General features: G+C 34.5%; 8 protein-coding genes and 1 non-coding gene across 9 annotated transcripts; 2 read left to right on the forward strand and 7 right to left on the reverse strand.

Moving 5' to 3' along the window:
• Positions 1-1,898: 1,898 nt before the first annotated feature.
• PHYBLDRAFT_92774 (hypothetical protein) lies at positions 1,899-2,886 on the forward strand (the record flags this gene model as incomplete). The annotated part of the gene is made up of 5 exons (XM_018443798.1): positions 1,899-2,007; positions 2,070-2,255; positions 2,373-2,521; positions 2,617-2,775; positions 2,860-2,886. Coding segments are annotated over 5 exons (630 nt in total), but the record flags the coding sequence as incomplete, so codon positions are not given.
• A 643-nt stretch (positions 2,887-3,529) lies between these two features.
• On the reverse strand, positions 3,530-6,443 carry PHYBLDRAFT_161132 (Zn(2)-C6 fungal-specific transcription factor; the record flags this gene model as incomplete). Its single annotated transcript, XM_018434349.1, has 6 exons — positions 3,530-4,952; positions 5,054-5,185; positions 5,255-5,284; positions 5,386-5,734; positions 5,829-6,288; positions 6,351-6,443. 6 exons carry the CDS (start codon positions 6,441-6,443, stop codon positions 3,530-3,532), a joined length of 2,487 nt encoding a protein of 828 aa, XP_018298526.1.
• Positions 6,444-7,053: 610 nt separating this feature from the next.
• On the reverse strand, positions 7,054-7,870 carry PHYBLDRAFT_161133 (hypothetical protein; the record flags this gene model as incomplete). Its single annotated transcript, XM_018434350.1, has 5 exons — positions 7,054-7,171; positions 7,256-7,552; positions 7,601-7,655; positions 7,734-7,796; positions 7,855-7,870. The coding sequence occupies 5 exons, from the start codon at positions 7,868-7,870 to the stop codon at positions 7,054-7,056; spliced, it is 549 nt and encodes a 182-aa protein (XP_018298527.1).
• Positions 7,871-7,989: 119 nt separating this feature from the next.
• On the forward strand, positions 7,990-8,613 carry PHYBLDRAFT_105026 (hypothetical protein; the record flags this gene model as incomplete). The annotated part of the gene is made up of 3 exons (XM_018427877.1): positions 7,990-8,151; positions 8,196-8,372; positions 8,449-8,613. The coding sequence occupies 3 exons, from the start codon at positions 7,990-7,992 to the stop codon at positions 8,611-8,613; spliced, it is 504 nt and encodes a 167-aa protein (XP_018298528.1).
• Positions 8,600-10,746, reverse strand: PHYBLDRAFT_178624 (hypothetical protein; the record flags this gene model as incomplete). Its single annotated transcript, XM_018438019.1, has 7 exons — positions 8,600-8,807; positions 8,861-9,224; positions 9,296-9,354; positions 9,417-9,725; positions 9,775-9,833; positions 9,906-10,235; positions 10,375-10,746. Coding segments are annotated over 7 exons (1,550 nt in total), but the record flags the coding sequence as incomplete, so codon positions are not given.
• A 1,388-nt stretch (positions 10,747-12,134) lies between these two features.
• PHYBLDRAFT_61542 (hypothetical protein) lies at positions 12,135-12,545 on the reverse strand (the record flags this gene model as incomplete). The annotated part of the gene is made up of 1 exon (XM_018440819.1): positions 12,135-12,545. The coding sequence occupies one exon, from the start codon at positions 12,543-12,545 to the stop codon at positions 12,135-12,137; it is 411 nt and encodes a 136-aa protein (XP_018298530.1).
• Positions 12,546-14,024: 1,479 nt separating this feature from the next.
• On the reverse strand, positions 14,025-15,923 carry PHYBLDRAFT_61543 (hypothetical protein; the record flags this gene model as incomplete). Its single annotated transcript, XM_018440820.1, has 6 exons — positions 14,025-14,083; positions 14,146-14,162; positions 14,240-14,260; positions 14,487-14,612; positions 15,477-15,575; positions 15,805-15,923. 6 exons carry the CDS (start codon positions 15,921-15,923, stop codon positions 14,025-14,027), a joined length of 441 nt encoding a protein of 146 aa, XP_018298531.1.
• On the reverse strand, positions 14,511-14,604 carry PHYBLDRAFT_t26. Its single transcript has one exon. It is a non-coding gene; the product is annotated as a tRNA-Ile (tRNA).
• Positions 15,924-17,148: 1,225 nt separating the features above from the next.
• PHYBLDRAFT_176504 (hypothetical protein) lies at positions 17,149-18,945 on the reverse strand (the record flags this gene model as incomplete). The annotated part of the gene is made up of 8 exons (XM_018437792.1): positions 17,149-17,442; positions 17,502-17,599; positions 17,684-17,818; positions 17,881-17,958; positions 18,021-18,570; positions 18,624-18,718; positions 18,789-18,849; positions 18,908-18,945. The coding sequence occupies 8 exons, from the start codon at positions 18,943-18,945 to the stop codon at positions 17,328-17,330; spliced, it is 1,170 nt and encodes a 389-aa protein (XP_018298532.1). The 3' UTR covers positions 17,149-17,327.
• Positions 18,946-20,926: the final 1,981 nt, after the last annotated feature.

The following is a 20,926-nucleotide window of genomic DNA, read 5'->3' on the forward strand; positions in this document are numbered from 1 at the left end:
ACATATTCCTCATCAATTCTTTTGATAAAAAAAAAGTATCTATCCAAAGCAATACTACTCTATCTGTATTTGATGAAGTCCTCCTTCATGCCAGTGAACCCGAACGTGCATTTTTTATGATGCTCAATGAAGAACTTGAAAAAATTTCAGATTTTTATGATGGTAAGACCAATCCCAAAAAAAAAAATCCCCACATATTATAGGTGAAACATATTTTCTTATCTCAGTTGTTACGCTTACTCTGTATTTAGAAAAGGAACGGGAATCCAGAGAAAAATTAGAAGTACTCAAGGTGCAAATGCAACTAGTTGGAGATTATGGGCGTTTATTGGCAGAGCAAGAGGTATGTTGAGCATCGGTAATATTTTCATAATAGTGGAGTATACAATAAGCTATTCTTGTATCTAAAAAAAAACGACTTTCCCGAAATATATATATATATTATAATATACTCCAAAACCAAACTCCTTAAATAGCCGGCATCTGAGGATAGTCTGGTAGACCAAGTATATAATCCAGTTCAATGGTTCAAGCGATACTACAAAGACAGAAAGATATCCTTACATTCTTCTATGGATTATGAAGTGTCCCAGGATATCAGTTATAATGTAAGTTATAAGGAATAGAGCCATCTTTCAACTCGCCCGATCTCACGCTACTTTCTTTTCTTTACTTTGATAGGTCGCACGAAACAGACTGAAAAAAGCACTAACTGAGTTTTACCGTAGCTTGGAGTTCCTACGGTCTTACAAAGTAAATAAATATACGCACATGTCCCGCTCAGATACTAAATTCATTTACGCTTCATTTTAATTAGACATTAAACGAGACAGGCTTTAGAAAGATCCTAAAGAAGTTTGACAAAGTAAATATCTACAATGCTTGGCTTTGTTTATAAAACAAAGCGTACTTAATATAATGTATGTGTGTGTAGACTGCAGGATGGAAAGCAAGTGGACTCTACACCAAACGCATCAAAAAATACCACTGGGCAACTTCAAAAGATCTTGATGAAATTATCAAAGAAACAGAGGTAATTGGCAACATAATTTGGCTTTATGATAAGCTATATTGAACGATTACTAATATCTTAGCGTGCGCGTTATGTATATTTTTTAGACCCTTTATATTAATGAGTTTGCAGATGGCCATCGAGGGCATGGCATGGAAAAACTTCGAGTCCTTGAGAGACAAGAGGTAATGGTTAAACAAGAAGCTAGATAAATAGGAATCTCATAAAAGAAAACTTGCAGACATTTACCAGTACTACCTGGCGTGTTGGATTATACCTAGGACTTGCTATTCCACTATTATATGACTCTTGTGAAGTTGGTAAGGACATTATTTAAAGAAAAAGAAGAAAAGAGAAAGAAGTGTTGAATCCCAAAGTTTGTTATAGCCATGGGTCTCCATTCATCAGATGTCATGCCTACCATGGCTCTCAATCTTCAACTGTATGCGTGCTTCCTAATTCCTATCCTCTTCTGCCTTGGGTTTTCTATCAATCTTATGGTTTGGCACAAATCTCGTATTAACTACAAGTTCATTTTTGAACTTGATCCTCGCTTCAATCTCGATTATCACCAGTTTGCAGAGGTAAAAGTCGCATGATACTATTGACATTCTTCTCTTAGCATGTACTTGAACTTACAAGTACTTTGCTATACTTTGTGTTATCAAAATAGCTCCCTGCATTTATGCTGCTGTTAGCAGCATATATTATACACATAGACTTTGAGCAAACATTTGCTCCTACAATTCCATCAGAGCTGTGCCCTTTACTTTTATTCGTTCTCCTTTCAGCTATTATGCTTTGTCCATTTGATATTCTCTATCGATCCGCACGCAAATGGCTGGGTGTGACATTAGGTCGTATTCTTCTCAGCTACTTTTACCCTGTTGAATTCCGTGATTTTTTTATTGCCGATGAACTCAACAGTTTGGCTTATTCTATTTGGACTATATCTTATTTTGCCTGTGCTTATGGATGGAATTGGACTAGTCTCGGTAATTAAAGCAATTTGATAAGAGCATTGGGCAGAAATATTAACAATTGGAGAGATACACAGATACCAACTGTGAGATGACTGGCTCATGGGCCGCGCCTTTGTTGGCCTCATTACCGCCCTGGTGGCGTCTTCTTCAATGCATCCGCCGTTATAGAGATTCAAATGAGACAGTCCATTTGGTAAACGGAGCCAAGTACCTTAGTAGTATATCAGCCTCAATGGTTACAGGTATCCGTCGCTTTTATCGTAAGTATCTTTTCGTAATTTTGTTTCTATGTAATCCCAACAAAAATTGTTGCCTCATTGGTAAAATTAAACAATTTTTTTTAAAAAAATATATATATATACTTTCATCGGATCTAGCCGGACCTACCATGGACATTCTGTGGATCGTAGTGAGCACAGTAAGCTCGTGTTACACTTCAACTTGGGACCTTAAGATGGACTGGGGCCTTTTTCAATCCAACAGTCGCAATTTTCTACTGCGAGATGAAATTGTGTTTCACCGCTGGGTAAGCGCACTGGGTCCCTTCATGGGCTCGTTTACTTGTTTTAATCAGAGAAGTGGCCCTGACTTGCTTTTATTTGTATTCTTAATCCCTTTTAGTCTTATTATACCGCCGCATCCTCCAATGTCGTGCTTAGATTTGGATGGGTACTCAATACCATCGGTCTTACATTAGATGGTCGTCTGATTGGATTCATAGTGGCTCTTTTGGAAGCTTACCGTCGTATCCAATGGAATTTCTTCCGTCTTGAAAATGAAGTAAGATCAAGAAGAGTCGGGCGTGTTTACCCAAAAGAAATTAACACTAAATCATATGAAAACTTTGTATTATCACCAATAAAGCATATCAACAATTGTGGACAATTCCGTGCAATCAAGGAAATCCCGTTGCCATTCGCACTCGCGGAACCAGTACCTGGTCATGATGAAGAAGGAAGCATACATCTGCCTTTCAATGACCCTTATCTTCATAGCAATCCCATGTCAGTTCCGAGTACTCGCCAATCGTCTATCTACCAATCTCAGCCATATGGATCTATGGCTGGTTCATTCTATGGACGACGTGACTTTGAAAATAGACAAGATAGAGAGGATCCAAACAAGGAAGGGTCGGTAAGGCCTCGGATCAATCGTCAGGCTTCAACTATCAACAGTGTTCTACTCAGGATCAGAAGCAGGCGAGGTTCAGATGCAAGTGACTCTGATCCAGAAGATCTGTATGATAATGAAGAAGTTCATGAATCTCAGGGGCGAAGAATATAAAGCAGTTGGAATTGGCATATAATATACATTGAAAGAGATAATAATAACCTTTTTATTACTTAAATATATAAAAATATAATATAGAAAAGCATGGCAAGTTAATAGATGTGATGTGTACATAATGTGTATGTGTGTGTGTGTGTGTGTGTGTGTGTGCAATAGGTCTATGATAAAAGAAACAGGCGATCATATAACAATGTATGTGTTATGGAAAAGATAAATAGATAAAAAAATGCAAGTGTGCTTATGCCTAGGTTTCCCACAATGCTTTGCTTGGAGAATAGGTCTGTTGCGTATTTGTTCCTGGAATCATTTGAGAGTTTTGATAAAGCGGTAAGTTTTGGTTGGGATTATTTGAGTTAGGGTAGTTGATCATGGGAGGCATGTCAAACTGAAATGAGGACGTGGCATTCGTATTGGCTCCTCTTGAGGAAGCATCGAGCATTATCTGTCCAAACAGTGCGCTGTCATAAAGAAACTCTGAACTATTAAAGTCAATGTCACCTCCAACTCCAATTCCACCTTCGTTTTGTGAATGATCTGACAGGAGACTAAAAGGTTGCTGTAGTGTGCTGTTGTTTACATGTGGATTGATAGGCTGCGTTATAGGTAATGAGTAGTTTTGTGGATTGTGGGTCATAATAGAAGATCCAAAGTTATTGTAAGGATAACCAGCAGAAGGAGACTGGACCAAAGAATTGATGGAATTTCTTGTTGGATTGTTGGTAGAATTAGGCGTTGTTACAGTGGTAGGAGGAGTTTCAGGGGCTGGTGTAGTGCTGGAAGGGCGCTGGGGTGTGTGTCTAGTCTCTGATGACTTGGAATATGTTGTCATATCAGGAATGCTTTGATCAAATAGGTAGTTTTGTCGGTATTGAGTATCATATAATCTGTTGTGGGCTGCTAAAAGGTCTCTTGTCGTCGTTGCCAAACGTTCACACATTGGCCAATAGTCTTTTAAACATTCGATGAGATCGTACAATATAGTCAGTCCCCTACTGCTCTTTTTACAAGATTCCGGATCTTTGGAGAATGTGGATGTCATTAAGACGGTGGCGAATATGTAGGCGGAATAACCCATGTAAGGCAATAGATTGATACCGCATAAATCCTTCAAAGCCTGAAATACAGGCATTGCTGAATCAACACATGACTTGCATGTATTGATACTAGATTGTATCTCCTGGTATAGCTCTTCAGATACATCTCCTGCAGCGAGTTCACTGTAGGCGAGACTTCCTCGGTGAAGTACAAGCACACTTGTACACCACACTGCATGTGAGCATAACCACATATTTATGTAATTCAAGCTTGCATTTTCCTTGTGATGCTGAAGATTAGCAGGTGTAAACTGGAATCTCTTTGGGAATGTATCTTTCCAGTTTCTGAGTTGCTTATCTAACATAGTAAATTCAGCGATTGGTGGCCAAGAAATTGCTGCAGTGTCGTTTTTCGCGCGCGCCATGAATTTATTCACTTCTCCAAAGATTCCAAGCAGCTTGAGGTAGTATCGTGAAACATCAATTAAAGGATCATTTGTGATTTCTCTACCATCTACAGTTACGCACTGGAATGGATCCCGCAATAAAAGACTTTCTGGCACAGTGGGGGTGTTTGCGTCAGTATCTACTTTATCGAAATATTGAGGGCGATTGGTGCCTGCACTTGAGAATCTGATTATATCGATATAAAACAAAATCCGGTGTATCTATAAGTTATCTGGTTTGGTTTTGTCTTGTGTATTCCATAATTCTCTTAACCATAATATACTTACTTGTCAATGCACAAGCAACTCCAAAATATTCTACGTCTCAATGCCATAGCCACAGTATCCACTCCGCCATTCTTATCCAAAATAGGTACACACAATGATTCTTCCCTGTTCAAACCAAGTTCCTGGCATATTCTTTTTGAGAAGTATATCTTTAATACATCTACTTATTGTATTTTTTCTCTCTCTCAAAATAAATATTACCTCACAGCAATGCAACCGTATATCCATGCCCTATATAATATCATATGAATTTTTTTAGATTGATAAATATTTTCTTTAGAGATCAATTGCTACTTCATAAACATTATGTGCTTTAATAAAGGTAGACTTACTTTGGTCCAGATGCCCTTCCATATTCCAAACATGACATAACTCCCCAAAACTGAAGATTTGATATTGTAGGCTCCAATGATGTTGCATTTATCATTGAAGTAGCCTTGACAGAAAACTTCTCCCCGGCCCAGTACGGAGGGTCAGTCTTAATCATTGGATGGTCAGAGAACCTTGCTCCAATGGCCATGACACTCCACAAAAGTGGTCTGGATACCGTTCCATCATTTATAGATTGCTTTAATGTGGCTCGGTGGATCAGTGGGAAGACGGAATTGATGTATTTGAAAAAAAGGTCGACCAAATGCATAATTATGTCTATCGGTGGGAAATCGTTGGTGACAGATCCGTCTTCAATAATATGGGCGACCTGAGTGAGTAAAAAAAAATTGTGGAATCTTATAGAAAGAAAAGCCGAGATAAAAGGATTTAAAAAAATGCTTACAAGCTTGTGAAGATAATGGGCTAATATCGCTTTTAGATGTTTTCTGAGGAGATGAAGCGGCTGAATTTGGTGAAGATGATAGAGAGTTGACAGTATCGTGCTGTTCAATTAATCTAATATTTGGTGTTTCTGATGATTTACGCTTTAATATTGGCGATTGAGTTCGCGTTGAAGCTTGTGGTGCTGGTGTTGGTGCTGATATTAATGTAGGAGCTGTTGTTTGTATTGATTCTGGTGCTTGTGCTGGCGCTAGTGCTGGTGATGGTGTGTGTTCTGGAGGTGTCGTTGCAGTTGGAATATCTCCTATATTAGATAAACGGTTTTCTAATTGGATAAGTCGTTCTTCAAGGAGTTGGACATAGCCCTTGCGTGGCCCGCGCTTTTTGCACTCGGTGTATTCGCATTTGGTGCCTGCCTGTTGACAGTGTAGACAATCTGGCTTTGTACCATCACACTTGATCTAAATAATCTTAGTTTGGTAAGCAATGCAGCTATTGAACTTGGTGAATACGTCAACATTACCTTTTTTTTACGGCAAATAATACAAGCTTGAGTCGCTCTCGAACGCTTCCTCGCACTTATTTCTGTAGTTTCATAAGGTTCATCGTTCTTCATCATTTACCACTCTAAAAAATAATGACCAAAATAAAGAGCAGTATTTGCGTGTATGTTGGTAAGACGCGGAACAAGACGAGGAAATAGCCAGGATTGTATGAAGGAACATGACACTCTTTGAAGCGCATGGTACAAGCCACTATCACGGAGGAATTATTATCCGTGTCATATTTTCCTGCTACGGTGATACTTTTTCCCATTCTTGCATTGAAATTCATGGGGAAAAATACTTCTTCGCCACGGTTAAGTTTGGCTCCAATTGCCTATTTTACAGTCTTTAATCGTGCCTTTTTTTATTATTGCATACTTCTAATTATTGTAACTTTTAGTAATTAGAGTAAAAATGGCTAGATCCATAATGTTTGTAACAAAGTTTATATAAGTCGTTAATTATAAATGTCAAAAAAAAAACAAGATTAAATTAGCAGATCTCATTGTGCCGAAAAAAGGTACACAATAGGCAAAATTATCTATATTGACTTTAAGATTATAATATATAATATTTGGTAGGCAGATACTTAAAGACATACTTAAACCAAAAAAGTGGTTTTCTTTATATTTATTATTCCATGGTTAAATAAACAGTTAATTAAAGGAGCCTGTCCTTGTTTTAAAAATCTGGAAAAGTCTGATCCCAGAATCTTGGGGGGGTTAATGAACGCTTGGTTTTTTTGCGGCGAGAAAAGGACTTCTCAAGCAAACTTTCATCAGATTGTGATTCTACAGAACTGTCCAAAATATGTATTTATATATATACATATATAAATATACATATAAAGATTGACTTGTTTAGTTATACATTACCAACTCACCTGGATTCATTTTTCTTAAAGAAAGACATGGCATTTTCTTTTTCTATTCTTCTCTCATTTTCATTTTCACTGTTTTGCATATAATTGCTCGTAGCTGCATCTTCGTGTAGATGCACTGTTGATGAAATAGGTGAGGATACCGGTTCTAATTCATGGTCATAGATATGTAATGTTTCGAGGGACTTCTCTACAAGCAAGGGACTGTCTAGGGCGGGACTGTTTGATGAACGATCTTGATTGTTGAGATGATTAGATGATTTACGATGATCCTCTATGCTAGAAGAAATGCTCCATCGCCTTTAGTAATGTTTTAAATTCCTAATTTAAAATTAAATGGTGGATTACATGAGACGTAGTTGAGCAATAGTTTGCTCCTTCTCTTCTAGCTGGCGTTTTTGATCTAATCTTTGCTTTTAATCAATGCACTGCGCAATTTATTTTTTTAATGTGTGTATGTGTGTGTGTGTTTTTTTTTTACATTGTATGATATCTTCTAATTGCTTCCTCGATGAACGCTCTTTAGCAAGCCGAGATATAAGTTCTACAACATAGATAAAATGAATAATGCGGTTTTTAACGATTAATTTATAATAATTCACCTTTATGATCAATCATCCAAAATGAGAAAGAGAATAGAGGATTCAACACCCGGCTGCAGGATCCTGTTTCTCTCAAGAGTGACTTGCTTTATCTATCCTCCCCTTTTTTCCCTCCTTGAATTAGAACCATAAGTCATGTCTACGTCGATAACTCAACGTCCGATTCATTACACAGCCTATACATCAGAGCTTCAACTACCATTCATAGTGAAACTAGTCGAAAATGACCTTTCAGAGCCCTACTCTATTTATACCTACCGCTACTTTATCCACAACTGGCCTAATCTCTGCTTTTTGGTAAAATGAGAATAAAGATGAGGCAATTCTAATAGAATGTCTAGGCCATGGATGGTGATAAATGCGTAGGTGTGGTAATCTGCAAATTGGACCCGCACAAAGATAGACTCCGGGGATATATTGGAATGTTGGCTGTAGCTAAGGAGTACCGTAAAAGAGCCATCGGTTCAACCCTTGTACAAATGTCAATCAAGGCTATGAAAGAGCAAAATGCAGACGAAGTAAGGGTTAACCTCGTTTTAAACAACGAACTTAATATGCATTATTTCTCTTTGTATATCTCTTATATGTTAATAGGTAGTCTTAGAGACAGAGTACACGAACCAAGGTGCGCTGGGGTTATATCAGCGGTTAGGGTTCATTAAAGACAAGAGGCTATATCGCTACTATCTTAATGGAGTTGACGCATTTAGACTAAAGCTGTTTTGCAAAACTATGGTCAAAGACGAAAGCGATCCGTGAATATTGATTATATTATAGTATTAATTTGTAATTTAGTTAAAGTAAAACAAAGAAAAGTCCACATTACACCTATATGTTATATGCAAGTGTGTGTGCGATGTTTAGAATGAAAAACTCAATCTGATGGATTTTCTGGTTTATATGCTTAATGAAGTTGAGCTGGCAACTAAAAACTCTTCTGTCACAACAGGATCCTAAATTTTGGTAAATTTAACAACGCTATTCTATAACTTTTATAGGCACTTACTGTTATTAGCTGAGTAGAGGATTTGAAAACAGTAAAAGCACCCTCTTTCATATCACTTGCAGCTTGTTCCATTCTCTCCTTGAACAATTCAAGTCTGGTTGCCTGTGGGACACTTGGATCCATAGCAACTTGTTGTGACTTGGGTACCTCTGTATTTGTGATTGCATCCATGGCTGTCTGAGAAGTATTTGTGCGCTTCAATGTACTGTGTTCCTGCGATATGAATTTACGGATGATGTTGTACATTCTCTCTGATGAGGAAGTGTCTTTGTTGTTGTCTGCGTGAATTGCCAGCTCACTAGAAACATCTCGTATAAAGACTTTGATGATTTGATCAGGGAACTGTCGATAAATCTCTTGATATCTATATATAGATACGGATGAGTACTATTTTGTTCTTGTGGGCTATTAAGCTAATTTATTTATTTATTTTACATTTCTGGGTCATGCTCTCCGGAATCGCCTATAAGGATAAACTTCCTCTTTGGAAAATCCTATGGATTTGGAGGCTGATGTATGAGTAAGTTGTTTTTGATAAATATACTACGAATCTTACCTGAATAATTCGAGGGATAACATCCAACTTGTGCTGCATCGGCTTACCCCTGATAATATCTTGAGTGTTGATAACACGAAGATGCATGCTTCCTTGAGGAAATTTGACTTGTTCAAAGAACTCCCTCAGAGCAGGATAGACCTGCCATGGTGAGTTTGAGACATAATGTATGTGTATGCCTTGGTCTGCCCAAGTCTGATACACCTTGGACATTCCTGGGACTTCTTGTGCTTTTTTGAAGAATGTGTTTCGTAAGATTGCATCCCTGCCATCTAACACACCTGTGATTTTTATAGTATCATCAATATCCTACAGCCGTGTTAGATTGATCTACCCCATATAAATTGTAGCAACTTACTGATATTACTGATATTCCCTCAGAGTCGATAAGGTCCACTAAACCTCTATTTGGAATATCTGAATAAAAAGCCAGATTAGTATCCAGCGTCCTTTTAGGGCAGATTTTTTTGTAGCTATTATATGACTTACTAACACCGTCAAAGATTGCTTCCAGTTGGAGTAGTTTTTTTTCTATGGAGTTCTCGCAGTCGACTGGATTTAACATCCATGTATCTTGGAATCGACCACTTGGTCCAGAACTCAACATCATTGATGTACCAGCCTCCTCCGCTTCACCCTCCTCTGCTTTCCTTTGCTCGTGCTCATGCACAAGCTTACCCATACTTTCGATAGCTTTTCCGAGGCGAATATTTACATCGATATTGCGTATTGTTTGACACCTGAACTGGTTCAATAAGCTTACAAAATGATTATCTTCAGCCGAATTGACCATTAAGCCGCCATAGGTACGCCCAACCGCTGTATAATAAACATAGAAAAATTATTAAACTTTCTCGGTGTTTTTTTTTGCACGACGATTTTACTACTCTGGGGTACTTTGAGCTATTTATTTGTGTATATTTTCTACATTTGTATAGTAATCCGGCTCAGAGCTTACCCAATAAAAGCCTCTCCATTCTTCCTGGACTTGGCATGGCATACACCCATCCACCAATATCCATTTTCCATCGAGTACCTTCTTCAGTCTCTATTTGTGTGGCGTATGTAGGATAAAGCATGCAATGTGGTGTTATAGTATCTTGTGGACTGTTTATAACGTTGTTTATGTCATCAGTGTCTGTTCTGTGTAATTCCTGAGAACGCGGTGTGATGTTGGATTCTTGGTCATGATCTGGTGGATAGTACAACTTGCTGAGCTCGCTCATGACTCGTGTTGTAGATCTTGAAGCCAGACTTCGTAGAATATCTCGACGTCTTACTCTCGGTTCAGAATGAGGCTCGACTTGTAAATGACTCTCGGGTAGCATGGTAATAGAAAAGAGATGGTTAATTGGCTTTGGCTCTAAGCCGTGCTTGTTTAAAGATTGCTGACTTTTGTGACACAACAATCATGGTCTCAGACGCCATTTGATCATCCGATCCATGCGTTCTCTATCCCCCATAGCGCACGTTTTCCTTAATTAAACAAATGAGTATCTATTTCTTGTTTAGTCACCGTGAATGGATTGGGCGTGAATATTCTTCTTTCCGTGGAATTCAAAAAAGTGATCAATGTTGTTTAGCCCCAAACTTTAGGAAAGAGGATTAATTCATTGAAACCCACTGGTAATTATGATTGAATCTTAAAATTACAATACAACGACAGCAGTAACGGTAAGAGTAACAACAGTAACAAAATTGAAAGTATAAAAAAAATAAAAAATAAAATTAAAATAGATAGAAGCACACTATAATAATTACCTTGATAACAGTGTAAGTTACCTGTAAGCGTACTAGTTTACATTAGTAGTTTTTGTGCTATTATTATTGCCTTTGGGAAATATGACAGACCTTATTAAGTCCCGTGTGGCTGTTGGTGCAATAAAATACACGCACAATGTCAACTATCAGCCACCACACGGATAATCCTCCTTGTTTATAAGACTCTAGTATTTCTGGGTGTATATGTGTAATATATGGTTGTTATTTTCTTTGGGTAAAATAAGAAGGACAATATATGAGATAGGTTGAGGTAAATGGGTGTAAAGCCTATGTTTTTTTAAATTAATAATAAAAGTAAAAATAAGAAGTATTGTTCTTATAGATGAATAGGACAAATACCTTGTGAGGGTAGACAAATCACTAAATTATTTTCATGAGTTGGTTCTCGTATTGATATTACTTTTAATAAACCACCATACTCTAGAACCTTAAGCTGCTTAAATTTTGAATATTTTATATAGACATTCAAATTTGATTGCGATGGGTGTGATTGTGGTGGTCCTTTAATATTCATGCAGATATTGGTGGGTATCCTTTTCTTCCTGGCGTAATAGTAGCCAAGACACTCGTGGTGATACTACGCTTTTTAGAGTAAAATATTTAGCCTTTCTTTCTCCTCGTTTCTCGTTTTGTGATACTAAAGCTTTTCTCTCTCTCAAACATATAAAAGGTTAACCGCTCAGTGCTTTACATTAAAGTCAACCAATAAATACAAAAAAAATGAGAAAAGTAAATAATAAATTGCACCCATTGTGTGATTCTTGTTCTTTATCTAATGAAGCGTACAAGAATATGAATATTTGAGCTGCATTTTATGATCGATTATATAGTATCTACTGCCCATCTTTTTTGTTGCTAATTTGAATGCATTGGCTGCACCCAATATAGAGGATCTTTAATATATATAAAGAAAATGTAGATTTTGTATACAAAGGTTTAATGTAACATGTCTTTTCTTTCTCGAGCCTTTCTGTTGTGGATTTTTCGTGGCTTTCTTCCACCTTGAACAACGTTTAGTATCTTCTCTTCCCAGTTGAAGCACTGCTTACACCCGACTGTCCTGTGAATCACACAGCCTGGTTTCCCTGATGGTAATCGGGTCCATTGAAGCGCTACAGTAAAAGGAGAGCGTTCATCACCTTCCCATTTTTCTTCAAGAATGTCTTCGGACACCTGTTCATGAAGCATATCCATGACCATTATATTGTTGCACGCCCTATTGTCAGTTGGGCAACGATAACAAAGCTCCAGTCCATGGCGTGTACAAAATGAGAAACCATTGAGGGTGACACTGTAGATATCCATTGCATTATCATAATCATCTTCGTTAAAACAAGATTCATTCATTTTCTTTTATGAGAAAATAGTCAGTTTTTGGACGACAAAATGTATAAAGAGTTTTTTTCAAAAGAAAAAGAAAAAAAAAGAAAAAAATCATTTGATTCCATTTATGCATTCTCCATTTGGCGGCTGCTGTAAATAAGAAGTAATATTTTCACACGGATTTAATATGATGGTTAGTTAAAGAGTGCTCCTATACACTGATGGTTTTACTTACCTCTTCCTTGCTTATAATATGGTTTTATCTGTAGTTAGCTGAAGAAGCTGCTAGCTTTAAAACACACACACACACAATATATATACAAATAAAGTTTTTCATATTCACTGTTTTATTATCATTAAATCCCAATAGATACTCTCTCTAGAGCCTTATTATTCAATAATAGATATATATATATAACTCTAAAATTAAAGTCGATAAAGCAATGGACATATAAGTTCTCTACGGAGATCTTGTTTATCTTTATATTTCAGTAGAAAAGTAAGCTATAAAACTGGTGTGTGGCGTGAGAACCTATATTCGATACTCTCAAAATGGGTGGTCGGGACTTGGTTTGATGTAGCAACCAATACAAATATTGCCTAACTTTCTTCACTCCTAATACATCTTAGAAGTATATGTTTCAACATTTAAATAGCCTAAGTATAATATATATATGAGCTCTTGATATAATTGTATGATTATTGCTTCCAAAGTTTGGATTATTGTTGTGTTCTGCCAATGCCAAATATATTTTGCGTATTAAAGGCTTTTTGATTAATTAGCTGTTACTAAATAGAATCCGAAAAACTGGGTATGATATGCGAAAAAAAAAACTGATCTAGATCATCTCTTAATTCACATTGATGCAGTTGAATAGACAATCTTTTAATATGGCACAAAGATCTAATACAAATAAAACCAATAAGGAAAGATGCTTTATTGTTGTTATTTTGAAGTTAATAACCTCATATGTTTTCTAAGAAAGTGTTATGTATTCTTTGTGACAGTCATTACACTAAAAAGCTTGTAATTGAAGCTAAGAGTATTATACAATTATAGAAAATATCTAAAATTCAAATATAAAGTAGTGATAGCTAATATTAATGACAGGCATAAAAACTTGATATTAATTATAGCCTCCCAATTTTTTCATATCATATCATATACTTTAAAAAAATCTAGTACTCATATTTCATCTCTTATATTAAGGTGAATTTTTTTTTCTGTGTGCATTTCTGAAAATGCTGTCTTTAATAATACAATACTATTATCTAAAGCCTAAATATCAAATATAGTATATTACTCTGTTATTCAAAGAGAATATTATATTTCTCTTAAAGCTATATAAAAATTATACTATGATACAACTCTATTTGCTTGTATCTTTGTATAAAAATCTGGACTTAAAGCAAGTTCATTCTACTAGCCTCTACAGTTTCAGTTCATCTTAATTTTCCCAAATTAATTTACATATTTATTGTATGGGAAAGGGTAAGCTTAATTTAAAAATCGTGAATATTTTTTAAGTAGTAGAATAAAGCGTCAGAGTTGACATTAATGACTAAAATTAATGTCAATAAATAACTAGTAATTGTAAATTCCTTTTAGATAAAAGATCATGACCTTGCCAGTTGATCTTTCTTGTATTTTTTAGATATTTGATATAAGTTATATAATTTATATAATTTTAGGGATATTATTGTAGCTCTTCATTTACCCTAAGCCACATAGTAATTTTCTATAGATAATTAGTGATTACTTTTAATAAAAAAGTATCTATTATTCTCTAAAATCTATTCTTTAAACTTAACAATACTCAGTAGTATTGATTCAACAACTTTGTTACAAGTGTCAGAAAAGAAAACCAGATCGAAACTTGATAAAAATCCATTAGCGGCAACAGTGATTAAACACAGCATTTGCGGCGCTTATCAAAAATAAAACCCGCAGTTCGTGTAACATACAGAGAAACCAAACAAAAAATATAATGCCCCTGGCGAGGTTCGAACTCGCGACCACTGCGTGACTCTGGTATACCTTTGAAGTATAAGCACAATGCGCTGCCTACTGCGCCACAGGGGCCTTTAAAAGCGAATGTACGTAATTTAAATTTCTTTCTTTTAAAAAATAAGCGCTTATTTTTATCGGACTAGCCCTGTGTCCAGGTATGGTCCGAGCAGAACGAGATAAATAATAAACTCAGTTATTGATATAATGCTGGTACCAAATTTCTGGTATTTTTCTTTTTACTAATTTATATAATATTTTCTTTTGCATGCCTATTTAATATTAATAACATATATTACATTTAAAGCTATATACATAAATATAAATATTGAAAGATACTCTTTTTTCTAATTCTGCCTATCATAGATATATATATTATAATTGAGTTAAATATAAACTTTATAATAGAACTCTGATTTCTTCTTACTAATGCTTTGGAGATTACTAACTTATAAGATTAATTAGTAAGAAGGAATTAGTGTTATGTATGAGGTAAAAATAAGATATAAAATAAAGCAAGTGCAGACGAGAGTATGGTGAGACTTTATTTTATTAGAAGAAGTGAAAGAATCAGAAAAGAGATGCTGTTCTATTGCTATTAGTATTGTGCGTTTATATAGACATTGTATTTAGCTTAGTGATGATATGATGATATCATGTAATGTCTGTTTCTCTACCATTATCTTCTATGATTTAGTTATTATGTTTTTAGTGTTATTGACTAGAGTCTTAGTATTTGTCTTAGTATGTTCTTTACGTAATTTCCTTGTATAAGGGAAGGTATATATTTTAGTATTGTTACTAGTTGTCGGTAACTCAATGTACATATTTATTGAGTGTCTATACTTTTAATTTAAATCTACAATTATGTTGGATACAACAATTAGTATTTGGGTTTGGTGTTTGTTCTTCACTCAATTGTAATATGTATATCACAAAAATATTACATATTAGATGTTGTGAATGAGTATTGATTACTGCTGAATCTGAGAGTAAGACTGAAGGATAAAATAATATCCTCAGCTATTCCAGTCAAACGGATCTCCCTTTATGATATTATCTAATACACAGATCATCATACACATAATTGATTATTTATTATTATCACCATGACATGGGATATACAAATACATATACATTATATATATGGCATCATTATATTTCATCTACATATTTCTTTTATTATACAAATACTTAATTGAGAGACTACAACTACAACTATCTAATATTATGAAACATTACCCGAGTATCTGGGTCGGAATACTAAAATATTACCAATAGCATAAATGCTCTTCTTTACCAAAACTCTTGGACTGATCTGACTGGAGAAGTATCATATCAATTGGTCTTTCCGGATCTTTCCAGAAGAACAATACTCCTGGAAGATGACTCATCGTGATAAAGATTACTTAAGCACACACTGAATTACAAATTAGAAAAACATATAAATATCAGTAGATAGTTCCGTGTAGAAAGACAATCGAATTTTATCATTCTTTACTTTTCTTTTGAAATAAACAACCTACACAAGTTCTCACGAATTCTTTCGTCTATATTATATTTTGCTTTATTTTCTCCCCACAACATTAGACATATAAATATACTATATACTTGTGTGAAATAAACTAATTATTATATAATAAGTATTTAAATTACAAGTAATTTAAATAGTAATATATATAATTAAAAACAATACTCTCACTTTATTTACTTTTTTCTATTTTTGAGATTCTAACTTATAAGCAATTCTAAATGTTGTAAATGAGTATTGACTACTGCTATAATTGAGAATAAGTCTGAAGAAAATAATATAAGGCCTCAGCTATTCCAGTCAAAGATGTCTACCAATTACTTTATTATTTAACACACAGGTTTATCATGCATGATAGTGATTATATTTCATATGATGATATCACCATAATATGGGATACATCAGTGGATTATTATAAGCATAATTATAACTCATAAACACATTTACTTTCGATGTTAATACTTCATTGGGACTACACACATTTATATAATTAATCATACATTAATTATCCCAAGATCATGTTGCTCTGATTAAGGCTCAGATAGAATTGATTACTTGACCCCAGTCATATAATTTTCCCAATCCAAAATAATATAAATAGCAGTAGTAGTTCAGTGTAGGAACCTTGTCAAACTTTGATATGAAATCTTTCTCAATAAACAAACACTACACAAGTTCTCACGAATCTTCGTTCCTCATCTAAAATCTTTAATTCTTCTTCTTAAAAATTTCTTCAACTTCAACCACCACAACACTAAATATCTTAAAGCTTAAAAAAAACATCAAATATTTGCTAGCAAGCACTTTTAAGCTTTCATGCTACATTTTTTTTTTCTGTTATTAATTTCTAAACACAACTGCTTGAATAAATCACAAATGAAAAGTTCTATAATATATGAAAAGAGTAATTAAAAATGAATTTTATTATATTTTCTGTATCTGTAGTTATAAATTGAAAGATATTCAAAATAAATTAATATTAAAAGTTATATTATACAAATATTTATATATGAAGATGATACTATTTCAAGTCTCAAATATAATAATAATATTGAATACAAAAGTTAGTATAGAGTAGATAATATAATATAGTAAAAAGAAGACAGCTTTAATAGAAGATCTTTTTTTTATAAAATATACCTTTATATATATATTCCTTTCATCTCAAAAAAAAATACATTTATTTTCTTATATAAATTTGCTATGGTATAACCCTTTGTTACTGAAATATTCTTTGAAGTAACGAATTTACATACATACATATGTTTTATGCTTTTTTAGCTGCCTCTCCCACAGATAGTGCCTTTGCATTTTTTTCCTTAATTTCCTTTTCGGCTTCCAACAAAGCCTTTGCATTCTTTCGTCTCTGGCGTTCCTCAAAGCTGTACACGTTTTAATAGCTAATTAGTTTCAAACTCTTACAATAATTAATGTTTCTTACATCAATCTGTTTTCAATGATACGGTCAATGATACCCTCAGTAGTAATAGTAGAATTGGGGTTTTCAATCTCACGGTAGATACCACGCTGTTTGGCAAGCTATGTATATATATTGCAAAAATATTAAGCCAATAAAAACAAAGATTAATAGTTGTTTAATTTAGCTTTATATATAAATTATACCTTGTAAGGATCGTTGCCATCAAGATCAGGTTCCATGGAGGTATTTCCGTGAGCAACAACCTGAACCTTGTATTCCTTGTTCAAGATATCTTCTGTGACACTGTATGGTGCACCGATAATAACTTCATCGACATACTAGATAAATACATGCATGTTAAAATTACTATTATAATGTATATATCTTATAAGTAACTTACCCGACAGGCCAAAACACTAAGTGCTCGCTCGTGTAAGTTCATCAGAGGATAATTTGATCCCTTGATAGCATTGACAGTCTTGATTGATAGGATGATAAGTTTTATGTTTTATATAGTCTCTAGAGTTATTTATATTTTACCTGGTCATCATGAACACCAACTATCAAAAAGTCCCCAAGCTCTTTGGCACGCTTTAAGAACTCAATGTGGCCTACATGGAATAGATCAAAAGTACCATCCACATATACTACACGATCGTTTTCCTTTGGCTCCTTTCCTTCAGAGAATTGTACGATACGCTTCGAAGTAGGCAAGAAGTGCGAGATGGTTGTGCGTTGGCGAGGGTTTCCACGAGAATTGCTTGCACTGAAAGAACCAAGATCTTCAGAGTTAAAGCTCGAGATGGACGAGGCACCAGCTGACATGCGCCGCTTGTGGTGGTTGCGTGTCATCAAAAGCATACGACCAACAAGTTCGGTAGTAGAGACACCCTCGGTACGCTTGCACTCACGATACAGACCAGCGTCCTTAACAGCCTGATAACAGTCAGTTCCATCAGCCATGGTTGTAATATCGTCACCGTGAACACAGAAATCAACATCGTGAGCCTTCAACACCTCAACAGTTGTGTTGTATGGTGCATTTGGAACGACCAAGTCCACCCACTTGCAGGCAGCAACAGCAGCATATCTTGGAATAACGTGTTTAATAGGTTGTGCATATTACACATTATATTTATTTACCTCTCGTCTTCCTTCATCACAGTAGGACCTTTGTTCTTTTCAATCTCGGCATCAGAGTGAACACCAACAATGAGAAAGTCACCCATGGCCTTAGCCTATATTTGAGAGTAATCCATATAATAACGTTAATATATAGATCTCAGGTAAATATGAACAATGACTTGCCTGTCTCAAAGCATTGGCATGGCCGTAATGCATCATGTCAAAGCAACCATCGACCCAAACTCTAATTCAATCACCAGATCAGAAAACATAATTTTAAAATGTCTCGGGGGATGTTATACCTAACAGGCTTCTTAGTAGGTACGTTAAGTGCGCTCATGGTAAAAATAAAGAAGAAAATATATAAGTAGGTTTCTTGCTGACAACTTTGGTCTCTTTGAAATCCCAAACCCGCCGCAAGTCTTTGAGCCAATACAGTGCCTCTACTTTAAATTCAACTGTTAATTTTTTTTAGACGAATCAAAATTAATCTTTAGATGTCCTGCTTACCTTTTTTGGGCGGAACGAAAATAAAATTTAATCAAGACAAAAAAAAAATTAGCTTTTTAGGCGAATTAGAGGTTTATGTTCAGCTTTGAAAATTAATGACAGAAAGGATACGCCATGTTTGTTGAGATGACTAATCGATACTTTGTTGAGGTAAAGATATTCTGTACTTTCATTTTCATATATCATACGTACACCACATGATATATCAACTGGTACATTCACAGCTTACTACTTCCAGTCATTTTCTTTTGGAGTTTAGGAAGATCCTGATTGTAAGATATTGACGCATATTTCAAAAAAATTATCAAAATCAATTAATGTTCATTACCGTATGTTGAATATAGTCTATCAATATATCTGGGCATATATATATTATAACTAAATTTATTGGTTCTATGCTTAGGTTTTTATCTATTCCAATAACATTATCTATATGTTCGAGAAAAATGCATTCAAAGTTAAAATGGAGAAGATTTGGCTATCAGCGAAAGAAGTTGGGCAGAAGGTGTGTATAATATGTGTTATCAAATTTACCAAATGCATTTTTGACAATTAAGCTCTGAATGCGGTAGCCTATCGATATGCTAGACTTTCAAAGTAAAGTCTTAACCCTCAAAAATAAAACAAGACGTTATTTTAATGACAATGTAGATATTTTGTTTTGTTTTCTCCAATTTAATGGAACTCGATCCGATCCAATAAGGAAATTAAAGTGAAGCTATTGTCGATTTCCTATATTCGCTTGGTAAACAAAACATGAGTCCAGACTCATGAATTCAATAGACATATATACTTTTATACAAAACTACACTAACAATGATTCAGTTAGAGGACAATCTCCATATTTATACAATAAAAAAAATACATGATAGATAGAAATTTACTACAATGCATTATAGAGGAACAGACTGTATTCATATCTTAATTATTAAAGCATATTTATTGAAGCACTCCAATAACATTTGTAGTTTACCTTGCTCTTGTGTTGATATACAAAATGTAATATATACTTAATCTGAGGAGCACAGCCTGTTATTTCAAGATAAAATACTATTGATTTATAGTTTCTCAAGGCATTTATTTATGCTGGACTTGTCGAAATCTAGAATGTATAAACATGTTTGAGCCCAAGACACATTATTTAAGTAATGTCATAATCTCGATAATAAAAAGATCAAGGAGGTAAATTAATCTATAATTACTGTATACTTATATAGACATTAAGTAGACAATAGTGACTTTGATAATCATATTAAATACTAAAGATCTACAGTAAGATTTTTTTTTATTTTTTTTTACTTTTGTTAGGGTTAATCACTATCAAAGGTGAAACAAGCATTGACCTGTTTTCTCGTCATATGTTACTCTTTATCAAATTTATCGATACATTCCAGCTGTACTCTTACCATAGCACGCCATCAGAATGATAATTAACCAAAATAAAACAATATCAAAGAAGGGGCGTGGTACACCCCCTTTTCTTTAATATATAAAATATATCTAGAAGCATATTATATAGATATAACATGTAAACCCATCACTGATAAATACACCCAATCATTTATGATGTTAGTAAACCCATTAAGATATTTTTACACATTCAAATGTATTTGTGTAAATGGAAAGACTAACGCTTCCAGCGCAGTCTTTAACTCTCCTTTTAATAGATTTTTTCTTCGATTCTTCTCAAGATGTCGATTGATTTTATCTAGTATAATAAGAGTATTACCACCAATCATAAGATTAAAGACTTAATAAATTCGACTTTCTTTTTTGGGATTTGAAGCTTTGTGCATATATAGAATTGTTCT

This window comes from Phycomyces blakesleeanus (assembly GCF_001638985.1).
Source record: "Phycomyces blakesleeanus NRRL 1555(-) unplaced genomic scaffold PHYBLscaffold_1, whole genome shotgun sequence".
Taxonomy (NCBI): domain Eukaryota; kingdom Fungi; phylum Mucoromycota; class Mucoromycetes; order Mucorales; family Phycomycetaceae; genus Phycomyces; species Phycomyces blakesleeanus.